Consider the following 19157-nt stretch of genomic DNA (forward strand, 5'->3'; position numbering starts at 1 on the left):
GGAAAGCTTTTCCAGTACTCAGTAATCTGTAACAAAACATTTGTAGAAATCCTTGTCCATGTGAACATAGGAGGAGTTTTTCATGAGCTAACAGTTTTAGAGCACAAAGAAAACCAGTCTCCATCACTTTTAACTTTCTATTTAGTGTGGGTCCAGACTTTTGACTTGAGTAGTTTGTTTTTTGAGAGAAAAATTGCCAAACACTATTAAGGGAACGGACTGTTTCAGTACTCTTTTATTCCCTTTCCTTTTACTTGTTTTCCTCTTTTTTTATCTTTACAATTTCATTCCACTCACCCGTTGAGCCTGGTAATGACTGACAGGGAAAACTCAGTCAGATCTGGGCTGACTTGCAGTTTGCCTAGTAAGTCTCTATTAAAAATAGACATATTTTCCACATTGTGCATTTTTGGGCCTTTGAAATACTAACTGGAAAGGACTGAAAAGAAATCAGGTCTGATAATAATTTCAAATCACAGTGTGCCCAGCCTGATGTGTCGGTTGAATTCTTCACACATGTGCGCACATGCACAGGCGCTCACACACACTTACACACACACATACGCGCATGCATGCATGCATGCACGTGTCTGGACTAGTTGGGGGGTTTTTTGATTGTTTGTTTTGGGGGTTTTTTGTAGGACTGACAGGTTTGTCATGGGGAGGGAGGTGGTGAAATCATAAGTCTTTGTTAAAGGGACCTTGATCTGAGGTGTCATTTCTGTGTGAGGAGCAGACATATCAGTTATGCTTTTGTTTACTTTTTATGATTTTTTAAAATGTTTTTTGCTTCTCATGTTCTCATGAAATCTATGTCAGTGTTCATCTTTGTTTAACTCTTGCAAATCAACACATTATAAATTGCATTCATCAATATTCAATTGGAGAGGTATTTAGAATGAAGTGATGCCTGATTTTCCGTAAACCTCACCAAAAAAAATCTCACCTAGTGTTCATTTCTCTGCTGGTGCCTCTCACAAATCTAGATCAATTATATTATATCAGTTTTTTCTCTTTATATTTTCTGAGGAAAATAGAAGAAAATTGAAAAGTGATTCCCAGATGACATGTGCACAGCTGCCAGAAAAAACACTTTGCCTGTGTGTACCATTCATGTGTCTTGGTTTTTCGTTGTTGTTTTTTTTTTTGTTGTTTAATTTGTTTTGATTTTTTTTATTTGTTTTAAAGCTGTGTGTGTGAGAGAGAGGGTGTCTGTTTGTGTGTTTAGCATGGTTGAACACGCTGTTCATATCTGACATGCTTTGTGATGATAAACTTGTGGTTTTATAAAACCTCTCTCAGTTTTCAGCCCTTCACATTCTGCTACAAAATCAGAACAATTTTCACAACTCCTCAATAATTTACTATTAAATATCTACACAGTTCCTCAATAATTTACTATAAAATATCCACAAAACTCTTCAATTATTTACAATAAAATATCTACACATTTCCAAACACAAAATACCCCAGTACACTTTCTGTTTGTTTATTATTTGGAGGTCCTGTTATGTGATATGAAATTCTAACCACCACTGTGATTATATCTCAGCTGCATCATTTAATATGAATATGTGACTGTTTTGTTGTATTTGGACAGTCCTGACTTTTCAGGGAATGCTGACCTGTGCTATCTAAACTTATGTGTCATATAATTTACATGCTCCATTTAAAAGTCAGTCTCAGTTTTCTTGGCTTCACAAACGATAAGTAAGTGTTACATCTTTGCCAGTCTGAAAGTACAATGGATATCAGTTATTTTCTTTGTGTGTGTTTGTGTGTGTGCGTGAGAGGGCGTATGTGTCTGCACGTACATTTATCTTCTTACAATGTTCAATAGCTCTGGAGACTACTGAACTGGATACTTGAGTTCTTAAAATCAGTGAACCAATATCTCATTCGATGACTGTACTGTACTGTCTTATAGAAATTCACAGAGCTTGAAGCTTTTGTGAGAGATTCATAATCTCTTTGACTGTCATTTGAAACCTGTGGATTGAGATATTTGTGTCTCAAGTATAAAAAGGATGCTAAAGTTTGTGAAATCTTGTGGTAAGGCTTTGACACTGACACTTTTTTTGGTTTGATTTTTGTTTGTTTTTAATCTCGGTAAATGTTGTGAAATGTTTGTGTCTAACAGGGAAGATGGGTGAATCTCAGTCAGAAGAAGAGGGAGCTATTCTATTATAATGCTGCATATTTCTCCTTTGATGCAAAATTATTTGGTTGCACATCCATACAAAAATGAATAATATATTTTGATATGTTATTTAACCAAGTAAATGATTCGTGCAGAACATTATTTAGATTAAATTGGTATTTGTGCAAATGTCATTTCTGATGGGATGTGTAGCATAATCTTGGTTTGAGATTAATTTGTTTCCTTTCTGTGATTTATTTGATCTGAAATAAAGTACAAAGCTAATGCAAGTCTCTTGTCTCGTGTGTGCATAAGCATGTTGGGGTAATGGTGATGGGGGGGGCTGGGACAGAGTTTATGGGCATACCCTGCTAAGGGGGGGGGGGGCAGGTGCGCAAATGAAAGGCAATTCAGCTGAAGTTGATGTTTCCACTCCAGCAGATGGCCATCGCGTCAAACAACGTTCGCGAAGAATCACAGAACGAACACACTAACCGGAAGTAATCGTCGAATAGAGGAAGTGCTCTATATTTCCGGTGTTACGAGTCGCGCCGAGTACGTTTCAGGTTTGTAAATTGTTTTAAAAAACGTTAGGTATTGTTACGAGATATCCGAGAAGTTTACATATAGTCGAGTTTGAAAAGGCAGACTTAATGTTTCTACTAAGATACAAACCATTAAACCGATTGTGTTGCTCTCTGTCTTTGATTATTTCATTTAACAGGCTAACTGTCTAACCGACGAGGGACACATGTTTGAAATTTAATTAGCTTAGTTGTAGAGTTGGGTGGCATGTTCGTATCTGAACAGAATGTTAAGTTTGGGGTCAACAACAAAATGAATTATGATGTTACTGTTCTTACCCAGCCGGAGAGTCTGAACTGAACTTTTTTCGTTGAAAAAATGAACTGGAAGCGGTCTGTTTTTAGTTATTGTTAGCCTTAGCAACCATTTAGCGACTCACTTTAGCTCCAGTTCGCACAAGAAGTGGAGATGGATTTGACACTTAACTGCATAACGAAGTATTTTAACTGCATAATACCTAGTCTGATTCGTTCCGGCGTCTGTAAATCACTTAGTATCTTTTGCCATATTTCGCTTCCTTCCAAAATCTTTGCGTTGGATTGGTGTTTTTATTTTTGTGTTCATTTTAGCCAGCGAATGTGCGAAGTTACTGCTATGGATAGGATTCGATCCAGTCTTCAGGTAATAGATATAATAGGTTACGGTCTTCTCTCTCTTCATACCTCCCTGAGTCGCCCACTCCACCCGTACTGAATCATTTCATTGAACCTTTGACTTTTGAATCCTTTTTTAACCCTTTTTTTTGCGATATCCTTGATGTCTGTATAGTTATTGGTTTGCATTCAACCGTGTTCCTTTGATTATCTAAATCACAATATAAATATTCACTGAGACATCGATGCATCCCGCTCGAGACCTAACACCACATAAAAGTCTGTCCTATGACAGGTCTAAGAGAAAAAACGTTAAGAGCTCTGAAACGGTCCTTATTCGTCACTAAAGACGTTGTAACGTGCGGAGCAGTGAAATGTGACTGTTCTGTGTTACAGTTGGTGGGGAGCCGAAGCTGATGGGGGACGAAAAGGAGACGTGGAAAGTGAAAACGCTTGATGAGATTTTACAAGAGAAAAAACGCCGACGAGAGCTAGAGGAGAAGACCGACCCTAAGCGCCAGAAAAACGTAGGTTGTAACTGATTTAAAGAGGCGTAATTCCATTAATAACCGTTAAGACATCGCGACATGTCTCAGAGCATCAGTAAATATTAACGGAGTCCACGTTCGCTCTCTGGATCCAGCCAAAGATTAGTCTGAAGGTCCTTATCGACAAATTTAAAAATAACTTTCCAATATTGAAATTAAACCAGAAATACTACTTAGTTCTTAGTTTTGCCTCATGTTGTATTGCACTTATTAATAGTACCATAATGCCATTGCTTTAGTTTGTAATGTGTATGGTGTCCATGCATTTTATTCAAATAGAGGGCCCTCACTGAGAAGTAATTGGCTGAATGGAGGGAAGTAATTGAAGTATTTTAATGTTTTTGTGGTTGAAAGGCTCATTTTTGCTTTATTTAGGGGGCAAATATGGTGACAGCTTCTTTGTTACAATCTGTCCTCAGTGTATGGTTTTCCAATTGACTGAATTTGCAGTGTTTCACTTGTTTATTTGAACCACCCTGTCTGTGTAGACGGATGAGCGGGAATCCAAGCGGGACACGCCGGAGGAAGGAGAGCTGCGGGACCACAGAATGGAAATAACAATTCGAAACTCACCCTACATGAGGGAGGACTCGACAGAGGACAGGTGCTGAAAGACAAAAGAAAATCTCTGACCAGGCCATCGCTGAGTCGAGACCTGTACAGACACAGAGTCATAGACTCTGGGAGCTGAATTAGCTGCTGAGTTAAAAATTTTAATATTACTCTATGTAATTTGGCAGCAGTGGATCTAGCCCATTGGTTTTGTCCTGCAGTTATTAAACAGGATTTTGGGTTGGTTAGAAGTTACAGAAAATGTTACTGGATGCTTTTGGTCATGCCTGGAGTAGTAATTCTATCTTTCGTTTCCAGAGGAGAAGAGGATGAATCTCTGGCCATAAAGCCGCCACAGCAGATGGCACGAAAAGAGAAATCATATCACAGGAAAGAGGAGAAAAGGAAGGACAAGAGGCGACACCGTAGTCACTCTGAGGAGGGAGGTAAATGACTCTAAACTGAACATTTAGCTTTGGTTTGTAGTGGCTGCTTGTCTGTTCTAGTCTTTCAGACTACAGCAGACTTGGTTTTTGAACCTAACTTTTGTTGGTGGGAAACATTCTAATGTTGTTGGAGAAGTTTGTTCAGCCCGGCTCTTTCAGTCGCTTTCACCTAAAGCATTAGCCTCTGTGTGCCGTTAAGATACCGTTAGACTAGTTCTACTTGCATCATGGAAAATCTGTTTGAGAGATTTATCACTTTTGTTGTGGTGGTTTTAGAATGATTACCTCAGAATGATTATTTTAGTTTTAAATGTATTTAAGCAACTGTTAGCTCTGTATGAATGGTGGAACTGCTGTCTCTTGGTAAACAGGGAAACACGTGAGAACAAAAGAGAAAGAGAAAGAGAAGGAACGTGAGAATGAACGAAGGAAAAGACAATGGCAGGAGGAGAATAAAGCTCGCAGAGATTATGAGAGACAGAAACGACGAGACCAAGCACGGGCACACTCCCGCAGAGAGAGGTCAGAACACACACACACACGCTCACACACACACACGCTCACACGCTCACACACACACACGCTCACACACACACACACACACGCTCACACACACACACACACGCTCACACACACACACACACGCTCACACACACACACACACGCTCACACACACACGCACACGCTCACACACACACGCACACGCTCACACACACACACACACGCTCACACGCTCACACACACGCTCACTCACGCTCACACACGCTCACACACACACACACGCTCACACACACACACACACACGCTCACTCAAGCACGTGCACACTCTCACATACACTCACACAGACGCATATACACACACACACAGACACTCACTTGCGCACACAAACACATGCCAACCATCAGGATTAGCCAAATCTTCTGAACTGCCAAATTCATATTTTGGAGTAAGAAACCTGGTTGTGTTGTGGTTCTTAGAAAGGAGTCTAAAGTCACTTATCCAGTTCTGTCAGGTATTTCATCTTTTTTGAACAGAAGTTTGAACTTTTCTTTGAGACCCCAGTGAGTACACATGAACCAACTGTCAGTGAATGGTTATCGTGCACTGTTTTTGTGACACATAGGGAAAAGCTCAGACTGCTGCAGTGTGTTGTGGGTGTCATTACCTCAGAGCAGGTCTGTGTGTGTGGTTGGCTGATGCCTGTGTGGTGTGGTGGGCGTGTCTGTGAGGACGTGCGCTTTTCCTCTGGCCCTCAGGGACCGCCTGGAGCAGCTGGAGCGTCAGCGGGAACGGGAGAGGAAGCTCCGCGAACAGCAACAGAAAGAGCAGAGGGAACAACGCGAACAGAAAGAACGAGAGAGGAGGGCGGACGAGCGGCGAAAAGAACGGGAGGGGAGGAGAGAAGGTAGGAGGCGCAGGAGAGGAGTTGTGGCCTGTGAGCTGAGGAGACGTGCTGGTTGATTACTGTGAGTCCGGGCTGGTGTGGCATCTCTGAGAGAGGAGATATGGCAGTGTTTTGTGTAGGATACACCTTTAGTTTCTCAAGGCTGTATGTAAGCATGGTTTGCAGAGTGTCTTGTCTGAACCCTGAGTGCTGAGGTTGTAGTGGTGTGTGGTGGTCCGGGAATTGGTCTATTAACCAGACGTTAATGATTTTCAATCCCGGTAATGACAAGCTCATTCAAAATCTGCTCCTCCACAAGGCACTTCACGCCAGGATCATATGACCTCTCACCTCCATAGTCATTGCTGATATGACCTCTGACCCAGATAATGATGATTCTTAGTCACTATCAGCTTAAGGAATAAAATGATCATAGAAGTTAAATATCCAGTGAGTGTAGTTATTGTGTCTGATTTACTCATTCTGTGGCTCTGTAGAGCAGAGGTTTTCATCTCGGAATACTGTAAGAGGCTTTTGAGATTGGGGTGGAAATGTCAATGTCAAATTAAATTCACTTAGTTAAAATTTGAAGAGGGCAGTTGAGGAAGATGTTTTGGATTGAAGTGGTTCGGCTGTCAAAAAAGACGGCAAACTCCTGCTGTGTTGAGATAGTTATGTATTTAAGACTCTTTTGAAATTGACTATACAGAGTTAGCTACTTACATGTATCTCTAAGAGATTTTATCATTTTAATAATATTGAAATGTAACATTAATCATTTTTATAGTTGTTACTGTTTTTTGTATGTTATACTGTCAGGTTTTTTTTACAGCATGGGAAATCAGTCGGAGTATGTAGGGGTATTTGAACCAAGAGAGTCTCACCTTATCCTGTACGTTTTTGCATGGCTTTGTGGACCTATGCTTGAATTTATAGAGGTGTGTGTGTGTGTGTGTATGTGTGTGTCCACAGCTCCGCCCTCGCATCACCGTGGCTCAGCAGATGAGTACTTGGACAAAGCCAAACAGAGGCACCGTAGCCGCAGCCCGAACCGCCCACCCAGAGAGCAGAGGCCAGAGCACAGCGAGCCACGCCGCATAGGTCAGTCAAACAAACCCACCAGTCAGCTTGGAACTTGTACTGGCTATGTTTACTTGCAATTTAATAACCTGTTGATAATCAGACTAAAAGCACGATCGGTGTAAATGCCTTGATACAAACACCTAAATCGGAATAGAGTAATCCGATTGAGCCCGATCCAAGTGACATTTCCATCCGATCAAAAGCCGTTGTATACACGTGTAATAATCTGTTAAATAGAGGGATATTAGCCATTAATAAGCGTGTTAACATGTGTCGTTGACTACTTTCAGAATCAGAATTGTAACGCACTTTCTGCTCGTGTCCTTTGGTGTCACGCACCACGCCAAACAAAAACTGCAGAGGCGGAAACCCGGGGCCTGTACTATGAAGCGAGGTAACTGGCTTATCTAATTAACTTCTTGTTAGGTTAACACAGAGTAAGTCGTAAACCGCCTAATAGAAGAGCTCTATGCCTTTGTTTTGCCAAGAGAATGAAGCCATAGGGCTCTTCTATTAGGAGGTTTACTACTTACTCTGAGTTAACTTAACCAGAAGTTACCTGGATAAGCCAGTTACCTCGCTTCGTAGTACAGGCCCCTGGTCTTTTGATGGAATGGATTCTATGCTGAAGACTTTAAAGGAGAGATGATCAAAACAGTGATGCAGGCTGTTAATTCTAGTCGCTTTGTAATTACAGGATTTGAATTCTTGTGGCTTCCTACTCCTTAGAAACTGCATACAGAATGCATGTTCTTCTGCCTGCTGGGCTTTAAGAAATGTTCTAAGCCCAAGAAGCACAACCGTAAATAAAGGAAACGCTGCGTTATTTGCGTTGACTTTCGTTGTTATGTACGTTGACAATAAAAAATGTGCTAAACTTCCCAACTTATGTTATGGCACTTGTAAACAGAGGTTTGAGACGGATTACTGGGTTTAGGGTACATCAAAGCGGTTGGAATCTTCAATCGGAGCAAATCCATTCAGCTTGCTGAAAACCTCAGCATGGAAACGTAGCCATTATGTGAAGTGATTAGCAGCGTTAATGAAATATATGAACTAAGTACTGGAATTGAGACAAACCAAACAGGAAAATGACTCAGATAAGTAAAGCACAGCCTTTGAGCTATGTAAATAGAACACTCTGCAGGATAAATACATGATTTGTCGTAACCATTTCAGAGCCATATTACTACATTAAAATCATTTAACAGACAGATGTTTACCAGGCAACAGCCAACTCTTGTTTGAAAGACCCCTGTGCTCTTAGACTATAGATAGAAAGCTTTTTAAAAGGAAAAAAAAGATGAAGAGAAATAGTTCTCTGGTGAAGCTTTTTTCCAGACTCGGCGTACAACATGTTTATCTAATTAAAATGATGTGGCAAAGGAAGGCCCATTAAAAAAAAACAGAAATCACCCTGCTTTGGTGGTAGATTTTATCAGACCAGTTGGGCTTTTACAAACCAGTTTTCCCAGACAACACACAGTGTTTCTCTGGATCTGATCTCATGACAGAATCAATAGATAAAAGGTCTATTTCTGCCTGATCTAAGGATACAAGAACCAGTGTATAGAAGGTTCTGGAAGGTTCAGTGCATGCTGGGCCATTGTCTTTGTCCTATGACTCTAATCGCCTTACCAGGACGTTTTGGTGTGGTAATGAACTGGTTTTGCTGGAGCTTGGCTGGCAGTTTTGGGGTTTTCCTCAGACTGGAAATGTCACTGGCGGAGAATGCCCTGTGGTTTGCTGTGAAGAGGTTACAACCTCAGCTGGTTTCCTCTGGTGGTTTTTATGAGCGTGCCATTTCAAACACATAAAACAGTCACTTGACCTTACATAACACTGACAGTGAGGGTTAGACTTGATAATGAGAACTCCATAGCAAAGAACACTGATGGTTTTTTGACTAGTCAGCTAATATCAATATGTTTTTGTGTGTGAATAGGATGATTGTGTTTTTGTTTTTCTTTTTTCTGTGAGGGAAGCTATTGTGAATATATTTTTGTTTGTGAATAAGTTGTTTTGTTGGGTTTTTTTGTTCGCTACAGTACGAGAAGAGAAACCGGAGGACAGAGATCTGCTTTCTGACTTACAGGACGTGAGCGACAGTGAAAGGAAGACCAGTACGGCCGAGTCTTCTATGGGTAAAACACACACACACACTGAGAACTCCTTAAGGTGCATACAGTATGTCCTCACTGAGACCAGTCTGAGCAGAATTTTCCATCACATGAACAATAGTGGGCTGATTTGGATTCTCTCTCACTCTCTCTCTCTCTCCTTCCAGCTTCAGGTTCTGGCTCTGAGGAGGGTGATGATGACGACGAAGAGGAGTCAAGCAGCCAGAGCGAGGGAGAGGAGGAGGAAGAGTCAGGATCAAATTCAGAAGGATCTGAACAGAGTGCAGGTCAGCTTCTAATGCCCCAGTCTGATCCATCCTGACACAAAGAGATTACCTCAGATCAGTCCGCACTCAGATTCACAAACACCCAGTAAGATCCACTCAGATCCACAAACACCCAGTTAGATCCATTCAGATCCGCAACCCCCTGATGAAATGCACACAGATCCATATATAGTGTTACAGGATCATTACGTAACAGAAATTGTTCTGGATGTTCTGATCTGTGAGTGTATGATCGTGGATGAGTTAAATGTAATTTTTTCCTTTCAAAGATGACGTTAGTGAGGAAGAGCAGTCAGACGAGGAAGAGGAGGAGGAGAGAGAGAACGGAAACCACATTCCTGCCGGTGAGTTTATTCACAGAACAGTAACAGGAGCTCCCTGTCCCACCAGGATCTGTCTGCATAAATCACTCTGGAGAAAACTCAAACCGCCACAGACCATTATGTGGTTCACTCTAAATCACCATGTATACGTTGGTTAACTTTCGTTCCCAAAGCCTCTCTGGATTTTTGCCTGCTCTACACCGACTCAAACATAATGGGCGGAGCCTGCTAGTTTGTGGTCCAGAGTGAAGCATATAGAGCTATAGAGATCCTCATAGGTTCACTGATAACGTTGATTATAAAGTAAGAATCTGACACTGTGTGGCTTCCCCCACAGTTCCAGAGTCACGATTTGACCATGACTCAGAGGAGAGTGGTGAGGAAGAGGAAGGTGAGGAGGGTGAAGAAGCACAGGATGTGACTCCTCAGTCACACTCCCAGTCTGCCACACCTGAGGAGAACTACATCCCTGACTCCCCACCCATCTCCCCCATAGAGCTGAAAAAGGAGCTGCCTAAATACTTGCCTGCTTTACAGGTACGCACACACACACACACGCACACACAATATCTGCTTTACAGATACGTACACACACACACACAATATCTGCCTTACAGGTACGCACACACACTATCTGCCTTACAGCTACGTACACACACACACACGCACACACAATATCTGCCTTACAGGTACGCACACACAATATCTGCCTTACAGCTACGTACACACGCACACACAATATCTGCCTTACAGGTACGCACACACAATATCTGCCTTACAGCTACGTACACACGCACACACAATATCTGCCTTACAGGTACGCACACACAATATCTGCCTTACAGCTACGTACACACACACATACAATATCTGCCTTACAAGTATGTACACACACACACACACACACGATATCTGCCTTACAGGTACGTACACACACACACACATAATATCTGCCTTACAGGTGTGTACACACACACACATACAATATCTGCCTTACAGGCGCACACACACACACATATATACACACACTGTCAATACCTTCAGGTACACACACACATCTTTGCTTTACAGCTTCAAGTAGTCACACCCATTGGGCAGTGTGTATAACTGTATGTCTGTCTGTGTTGTGTGTGTGTGTGTGTGTCAGGGTTGCCGTAGTGTGGAGGAGTTTCAGTGTTTAAATCGTATAGAGGAAGGCACTTATGGAGTGGTCTACAGAGCCAAGGACAAAAAGACAGGTACACTCAGACCCTTCTCTTAAAATCAGTAGTCCTCTCTGATGATAAGAAGCACAGCAGCACTGTCAGTATAACTGTGGCTTTGCACTCGTGTCTTTGTCCAGATGAGATAGTGGCTCTGAAGAGACTGAAGATGGAGAAAGAGAAGGAAGGATTCCCCATCACTTCCCTACGAGAGATTAACACCATTCTGAAGGCTCAGCACCCCAACATTGTCACTGTCAGGGTAAGGACCAATCAGGTCGAAGCTGTCAGGGCACGGACCAATCAGAATAAGGACCCATCCAGATGTCATGGCAAGGACCAATCAGGGTCAAGCTAATTAGTAATATTTACTGTTTTACAAGCAGCTAGCAGGTTCATAGTCATCACATTTGCCCTTTAAGTGGTGAACTTTTTCATTTTATTGAGACTTTTTAATTGTAAACCAAAACATTTTCTACACTGATAGGAAATGGTTTGGTTTAAGATTATAATGTTGACAAGTGGGCTTTAGCCTATAGCTGTTAATAATGTTGTCTGTTTCTTTGTGTTATAGGAGATTGTTGTGGGCAGTAATATGGATAAAATTTATATTGTGATGAATTATGTGGAACATGATTTGAAGAGTCTGATGGAGACCATGAAACAGCCTTTCCTCCCTGGTAATCAAAACAAACAGTCTTCAACCCTTGTTTTCAAACTTATCTGGTCTAGCCATTACACTAGATGGAATAGATTTGTATTTTAGATCTCTCTCTCTCTCTCTCTCTCTCTCTCTCTCTTTCTGTACTAGGTGAAGTAAAGACATTGATGATTCAGCTTTTGAGGGGAGTTCATCATCTCCATGACAACTGGATACTGCATCGTGACCTGAAGACCTCAAACCTGCTGCTGAGTCACAAGGGCATTCTGAAGGTACTACATCCATCAGCCAATAGGAAAACACAGTTACAATAATCAACCAATCAGGAGAAGGTCATGCAAATCTATGTCAACAGGAGGAATGAGTACTTGATCACAGAAGCGTGGGCTGTCTGTAAGCTCTTTGGTGTGTGTCTCCCTGTTGTAGATCGGTGATTTTGGGTTGGCGCGGGAGTATGGTTCTCCTCTGAAACCGTACACCCCTGTGGTGGTGACCCTGTGGTATCGTTCCCCAGACCTGCTGCTAGGAGCCAAGGTCTGTCACATGCACTCCTCCTCTTTAACCGACTAACATTTTAAATGAGACACATACACACGCATGCACACTCACACAACACTCTCACGCTCTCTCTGTGCTTTATGTCAGTGAAATGAAAATGACAGTTCTATGTTAGCTGCTTTTAAACTTGAAGAGCGTAACTTTGGAGACAAACTCAGTCAGAGGCTGCTCTGAATAAAGTTCTGTTTGAGTGTTCACTGAGGGTTTGCCCGGGCAGTGGTATCTGCTGTGTATGTTTAAAAGCTCAGGCAGTCATGTCTGTGAACACAGTCTTTTCCCTGATCTCTCTCCTGACAGGAATACTCCACGGCAGTGGATATGTGGTCCGTCGGCTGCATATTCGGAGAACTCCTGACGCAGAAACCCCTGTTCCCCGGCAAATCAGAGATCGACCAGATCAACAAAATATTCAAGGTAACCATATTCGCAAACATGAGGAGAAGTGGAGAGAGTTTCTGTCAGAACTGTTTTTAATTTGTTTTAAGTGTTTGCACTGATGTGCTCAACACACAGCGCTTTAAGGCGTTAGAGAAGCAGGTCAGGATGAGGGCAGGCTAAGTCAGCTGGGCAGGGCACACAGCTCCAGGCTTTTGTTTTGTTTTGTTTATGCTTTTGTTTCTCCACTGCAGCTGACGCTTCTCACAGTAAAACCCAGTGCAAAGCACAAAAGACAGCTTGGACTCAGGCTACGAGTGGTAACCACGTGAAAGAGTGTAAGAGCATATGTATACATTAAGGCTCAGTCAGATGGGAGGGGCCAGGCTATCTCAGTACAGCTCTGCTGGGACTCTTAATGGAAATGAGTTTTCACGCCAGCCTGGGACCTGAGACAAGTTGTGTGATGTAAATGTGAATGAGATATTGGAGATAATTGAATGCAGGGTTGTGTGTGCAGCCCTCCCACAGACACCAAACAGTGCTTTTTCATAAACTTTCTCTGGCACCAAAAGTTATATTACACACACACTCATACAGAAAGAGTCAGTGCACCACACACACCTTTGCCTCCTTCAGAGAAGTCCCAGTTTGTGTGTGTTGTGTGGATCATCCACAAGGTGTCAGTAATGAGTAGAGTGGGCTAACTGGGACAGAGTGGGCTAACTGGGATAGTCAATCTTCCAGCTGCACAGGGATCTCTAGACTCTTCTATACAGACCAGGGCTGCTTCACGTGTGCCTGTGAAAATATTTGACACGCACACACGCACATTCCTGTGTCTCGCTCCGTCCTGTAAAGGCTGTGTTGGTGGAGCAGCGTGGCCCTCGGTTTGGGTCTTGTTGAGGATGGGCTGTGGAGTCCAGTCTGAATTTGCTTCTGTTATCTGTCAGGGAACCTCAGAACCTCCCTCGCTGCTGCACATGTCGGTGTCTGAATAATTGCACATTCTTGTCATGATGTGTTTTTTACTGTACTGCAGCTCCCCTTGCGTCTGCGTCTGCCTGGACATTTGTGTTTGCCTGCAGTATGAGAACTCGTGTATATGTAACTATGTGTTGAAATGTGTGTTTTATCCATTCTATTCAGGACCTGGGCTCTGTCCCTGTGTGTGTGTGTGTGTGTGTGTGTAACTGTGTCAATGTGTATGTGGTTTCCTGTTTTGTCAGGACCTGAGCCCTCCCAGTGTGTGTGTGTGTGTGTGTGTGTGTGTGATTGTTGATGTTTGTTTTAGTGTACTCTTAGGGCCTGGGTTCTGTGTGTGTCTGTGTGTGTGTAATGTTAGGATCTGGGTTTTCTCTCTGTGTGTATGTCTGTGTTTTGTGCGTGTAACTGAGTTGACGTGTGTGTGTTTTTTCTGTCTTGTCAGGACCTGGGTTCTCCCAGTGAGAAGATCTGGCCAGGTTACAGTGAGTTGCCTGCCGTGAAAAAGATGACATTCACAGAGTACCAATACAACAACCTGCGCAAACGCTTCGGAGCACTGCTCTCAGATCAGGGTTTCGACCTCATTAACAAGTAAGAGTTACTGGACTACAGTCTGGTCATGTACACACACACATATACACACACCCCCTCACAGACTCACACACACACATACGCCCATGAATACACACACATACACACACAAACACACACACACACTACTCTTGCACTCACACAAGAGCCTTTTTAAACATTCTCATGGACTATAACTAGTGAGAGCTCTCTCTAACTGTACAGTGCACATCCTAGGTTCTCTGGACCCTTCTGTAACAAAAGTGAAGAATAACGTCCAAACTCTGACCCTTAAACATAACACATTTCAACACTTTAATTTCACCAATAAGAACAATATATTTAATAGAGAAAACATGCAAGTGACATGGATGGTTAGGCGTTTAAACGTTTAATTAAAACTGGGCCGGAAATGTTTACATCAAATTACTAACCAGTAACCAACTGTCTTTTTTTCCAAAGTTGAAATCATGAGCTCTGTTAACACTATATTTTCAGTGTAACCACCGGTTCACCGCAGTACACAGTACTGTTCCATTTTATCTGAAAAAAACACACACTCTCGGATGGTCATTTGCTGGACTGTAGTTGTGTAAATCAGACTGGAGGCAAAGTGGGCGTGTCCCGTGCTTTATAGGGCAGTAGCAGTGGGCGTGTCCTGTGCTTTATAGGGCACTAGCAGTGGGCGTGTCCTGTGCTTTATAGGGCAGTAGCAGTGGGCAAGTTTGGCTGGCACTGGTCTGTATGAGTGACCAGTCAATTCAGTTTGGTTGGCAAGTCCTTTATCCATTTTGACCATCATCCTTCAGCAGTTAAACTCAAGACGTTGGGGCTTGCATATTTCGTTTTCCTTATGTTGGCACTGTGTACCCTTTCACTGCTTAACTCTTATATCATAGCAGCCCAAAGTAGCTACTGTGGTTATGTTCTGGGGGGCTTTTTGTTTGTTTTTTTTATTATTGTTAATATGATGCAATTCACAATAAAAAATATTTGACTCACAGCCTCCACCTGCATCACAAACTCACTGATAAACTAGCTACAGCAACCAATCGCGGTTTGCTCAAGATGTCTGTTACAGCCGCATTCCAGACATTTGTCAGCCAATCACTACCATGCATTAGACAGCTTTCAGCCAATCACAGACTTGCTCCGGACCTCTGTCAACCAGTCACTGCCGTGTCCTAGACAGTTGTCAGCCAATCACAAGCGTGCTCCAGACGTCTATCAGCTTGGCTGGAATTCAGATTAATACCATGAGTCTAGCTGAATTAGCTCAGTAACGTAAGGACTTTGAGATGGGAAAAGTTCTTTATTCCATTCTGGTTTAGATTTATCAACCGGGTTTTCAGACAAAGGAGCAGTGAAGCGAAGTTTGGAAAATCCGTATCACAGAACACAGAGTGACAGCACACAGAACCATCTGAGCGTCAGAATTATTTTCCCTTTTCCCTAGACAGTGAAATCTGTTTTCACAGACAGCAGAATCTCTTTGGCTGGCTGTTTCTGCATGGAGGTGCAGAGAGGAGAGGTCTGGCACCTCATCAAAGCACCTCCTCCCAGTGTAACACATCAGTGTTAATCCGCACAAATACACCTCTGTTAACATACAGACTATAGACAGACCTCCCTCTGTACTCAACACACTACAGACAGACCTCCATCTGTACTCAACACACTACACACAATCCTCCATCTGCACTCAACACACTACACACAATCCTCCATCTGCACTCAACACACTACACACAATCCTCCATCTGCACTCAACACACTACACACACACCTCCATCTGCACTCAACACACTACACACACACCTCCATCTGCACTCAACACACTACACACAATCCTCCATCTGCACTCAACACACTACACACAATCCTCCATCTGCACTCAACACACTACAGACAGACCTCCATCTGCACTCAACACACTACACACAATCCTCCATCTGCACTCAACACACTACACACAAACCTCCATCTGCACTCAACACACTACACACACACCTCCATCTGTACTCAACACACTACAGACAGACCTCCATCTGTACTCAACACACTGCAGACAGACCTCCATCTGTACTCAACACACTGCAGACAGACCTTTATCTGCCCTGAACAGACCAGATTGTCTTCCATCAGTTTCACCTTTTCAATAAAGTGCTTTATTCTGAACTTTTATAGTTGCGTGTGTAGCAAAAAAAGATATTTCAGTTTTCTCTTTTTAAACATTCTTTTAGTTAGTTCCCTTCAGTGTCACTGCCTGATACTGAAAAATAGCACCACAGTTTGTCGCAGTGTTGCTTAGACTGACTTGGCTAAACGCACGCAGACAGAGCTGGCCTTTTGGGTTTTTATTTTAAGTGCGTGATTCTGCTAAAGAATCATGCAGTCGTGTCTTGTCTTCTGCTCTGTCTCAGGATTGAGGTCTGAGATAACGAAATTGGAGCGACTGTGTGGAAAGTTGCCACACCCACACACAGAGCAAATTGGATTAGCCTTAAGCCTGCGACCTGTCTAGGGTTGACAGAGAGTTCAGCAGACAAAACAGAGAGTGTGGAATGACAGTCTTTGGCCCTCATAGACTACAGCCCCACAGGGAGTTACACACACACAGTCTGGTGTGTGTGTGAGTGAGTAAAGAGAGAAAGTTGAGTGAAAGCTCGTGTCTTGATGTGGTGGTGTCTATGTGTGTGTGTGTGTGTGTGTATGTGAGAGAGAGAGAGGAAGAGGCCAAGCAGGGACCAGTGAAGTGTGCATAGCTGCTGACTGTGTGTTTGTGTGTGTGTTTGTGTGTAGCTGCTGACTGTGTGTTTGTGTGTGTGTTTGTGCATAGCTGCTGACTGTGTGTTTGTGTGTGTGTTTGTGTGTAGCTGCTGACTGTGTGTTTGTGTGTAGTTGCTGATTGTGTGTTTGAGAAACATACGTTCGGTTTATGTTTGTCTGAAGTGGCTGTCTCAGGCAGCAGGAGATTTAAACAGCCTCTGTCTGTGGCTCTGCCCATCTGTGACTGTGGCTCTGTCTCTGTCTGCACACAGAGGAAAAACTGGCCGGCTCACACACACACACAGAACAGAACCGCTCTCCTCTCCCAATGCAAACAGTGCAGTGCTTTTGATCCTATGACCAAGTCTGGGTTTCTGTAATAACAGTCAGTGAAGGTTAATAAACACACACACGCTGCACTCAGAGTAATGGACATTTGTTTTCATTTATGTAAACAAGGCTTTGGACAACTGCGTGAATCACCTGTTCAGCTCCGAGAGCCAACTCCACGTGCCTGACGCTGTTTAAAAATCTCTGTCTTACTGCCATAGTAACATCGTCTTGTTTAAAACAATACTGCAAATGGTTTCACCTCAGTCTGTCAGTGTGGTAAAGGGTCCCCCCTGTTACCATTATTAATTCCACCCTGTTTCTCTGCCTCAGGTTCCTGACGTACTGTCCCTCTAAACGCATTACGGCGGACGAGGCTCTGAAACACGAGTATTTTCGGGAGTCACCCCTGCCCATTGACCCATCCATGTTTCCCACGTGGCCGGCCAAGAGCGAGCAGCAGCGTGTGAAGAGGGGCACCAGCCCGCGAGCCCCAGAGGGAGGCCTTGGCTACAGCCAACTGGTGAGACGCAGCAGATCAGAGCCAACATGGCTCCTCATGGGCGCAGTTTCACACTGTACTGCTGCCCAAAGTTGATCCATTGTGTTAGCAAGTACTAGAGGAGCAACAGCTGGGAGAAGTAAACATCCAAAATGATGGAGCTCAGACACAACAGTTCATTCACTCTTTCATTGAAATCTGAGGCTGTTTTCATGGTTGGTTTGTGTTGGAGGAGGTTCAGCACTGTGTAATGCAACTTAGTGATTTTTCTGGTTCTGTGTTTTTCCTTTGTATTTTCGTGTTGTGGAACAACACTGTTGTTCAAAACGAAGCTGAGGGCTTTAGGTGAATTCTGACTGGACCTGGCTTTCTCATGACACTTCCTTCATAACGTATTTGACGTAATACTCATGTTCTTTCTCTTCTCTTCTTCATCACTCTTCAGGGTGAGGACGATCTGAAAGACACGGGCTTCCATCTGACCACTGCCAATCAAGGCGCGTCCAAAGCTGGTCCTGGGTTCAGTCTGAAGTTCTGAGCTTGTGTCGGGGCTGGCCGCGCCAACCTGCAAGGAGCATTCTGGGAATCTGGGTGGCAAAAATGCCTCAAACTCAGTGTGAAAAGGAACTTCTGCCAGTACACCACACCTGCCCAGTACAGACCAGTATGGCGCGCACACACTGGGTCATGAGGTTCCTGGGGTCAAGAGAGGGACTAAAGACACTTTTTTTTTTTTTTTTTTTTAATACTCATGTTGTCCAGTCTGGTGATTGGAAACTTGTTTGTTTTTTCTGCGCTGAGCATGGTTCTAGCTGAAAAGGAGGTTCTGTGTTTTTGGTTTCCCTCCTAAAATGTTCTGCTCAGCATCAGTGTACTGATGTTTATATGTAAAATTTTGGCTGCTATTCCATTACGTCAAGTGGCAGCATTGGACAATTGGACAATTGGTATTCACAGTTTTTTGGGTTTTATTTTAGATTGTGAAGAGGGGCCTGGCCTTGAGCCTCCCTCCTTTTAGACACAAGTAAATGAATCTAGTTGTGTAATAATGTGAGACCCTACCACACATCCAGGTATTCTGACTGACCTGTCATTGGTAAAGAATAAAATATATGAAACCCCTTTCCCATGTGTACTACTC

The 19157-nt window shown here is 43.1% G+C and overlaps 1 protein-coding gene across 1 annotated transcript; it reads left to right on the plus strand.

The window, feature by feature from the left end:
* The first annotated feature begins 2681 nt into the window (after positions 1-2681).
* Positions 2682-18739, plus strand: cdk11b (cyclin dependent kinase 11B). The gene is made up of 20 exons (XM_030783737.1): positions 2682-2706; positions 3715-3845; positions 4355-4470; positions 4737-4864; positions 5236-5386; positions 6122-6270; positions 7222-7350; positions 9381-9476; positions 9620-9739; positions 10009-10083; positions 10400-10599; positions 11210-11300; positions 11405-11526; positions 11839-11944; positions 12076-12197; positions 12352-12459; positions 12781-12897; positions 14288-14436; positions 17848-18037; positions 18462-18739. Exons 2-20 carry the CDS (start codon positions 3735-3737, stop codon positions 18552-18554), a joined length of 2373 nt encoding a protein of 790 aa, XP_030639597.1. The 5' UTR covers positions 2682-2706; positions 3715-3734; the 3' UTR covers positions 18555-18739.
* The last annotated feature ends 418 nt before the right edge of the window (positions 18740-19157 follow it).

Source organism: Chanos chanos, chromosome 9 (assembly GCF_902362185.1).
Source record: "Chanos chanos chromosome 9, fChaCha1.1, whole genome shotgun sequence".
Taxonomy (NCBI): domain Eukaryota; kingdom Metazoa; phylum Chordata; class Actinopteri; order Gonorynchiformes; family Chanidae; genus Chanos; species Chanos chanos.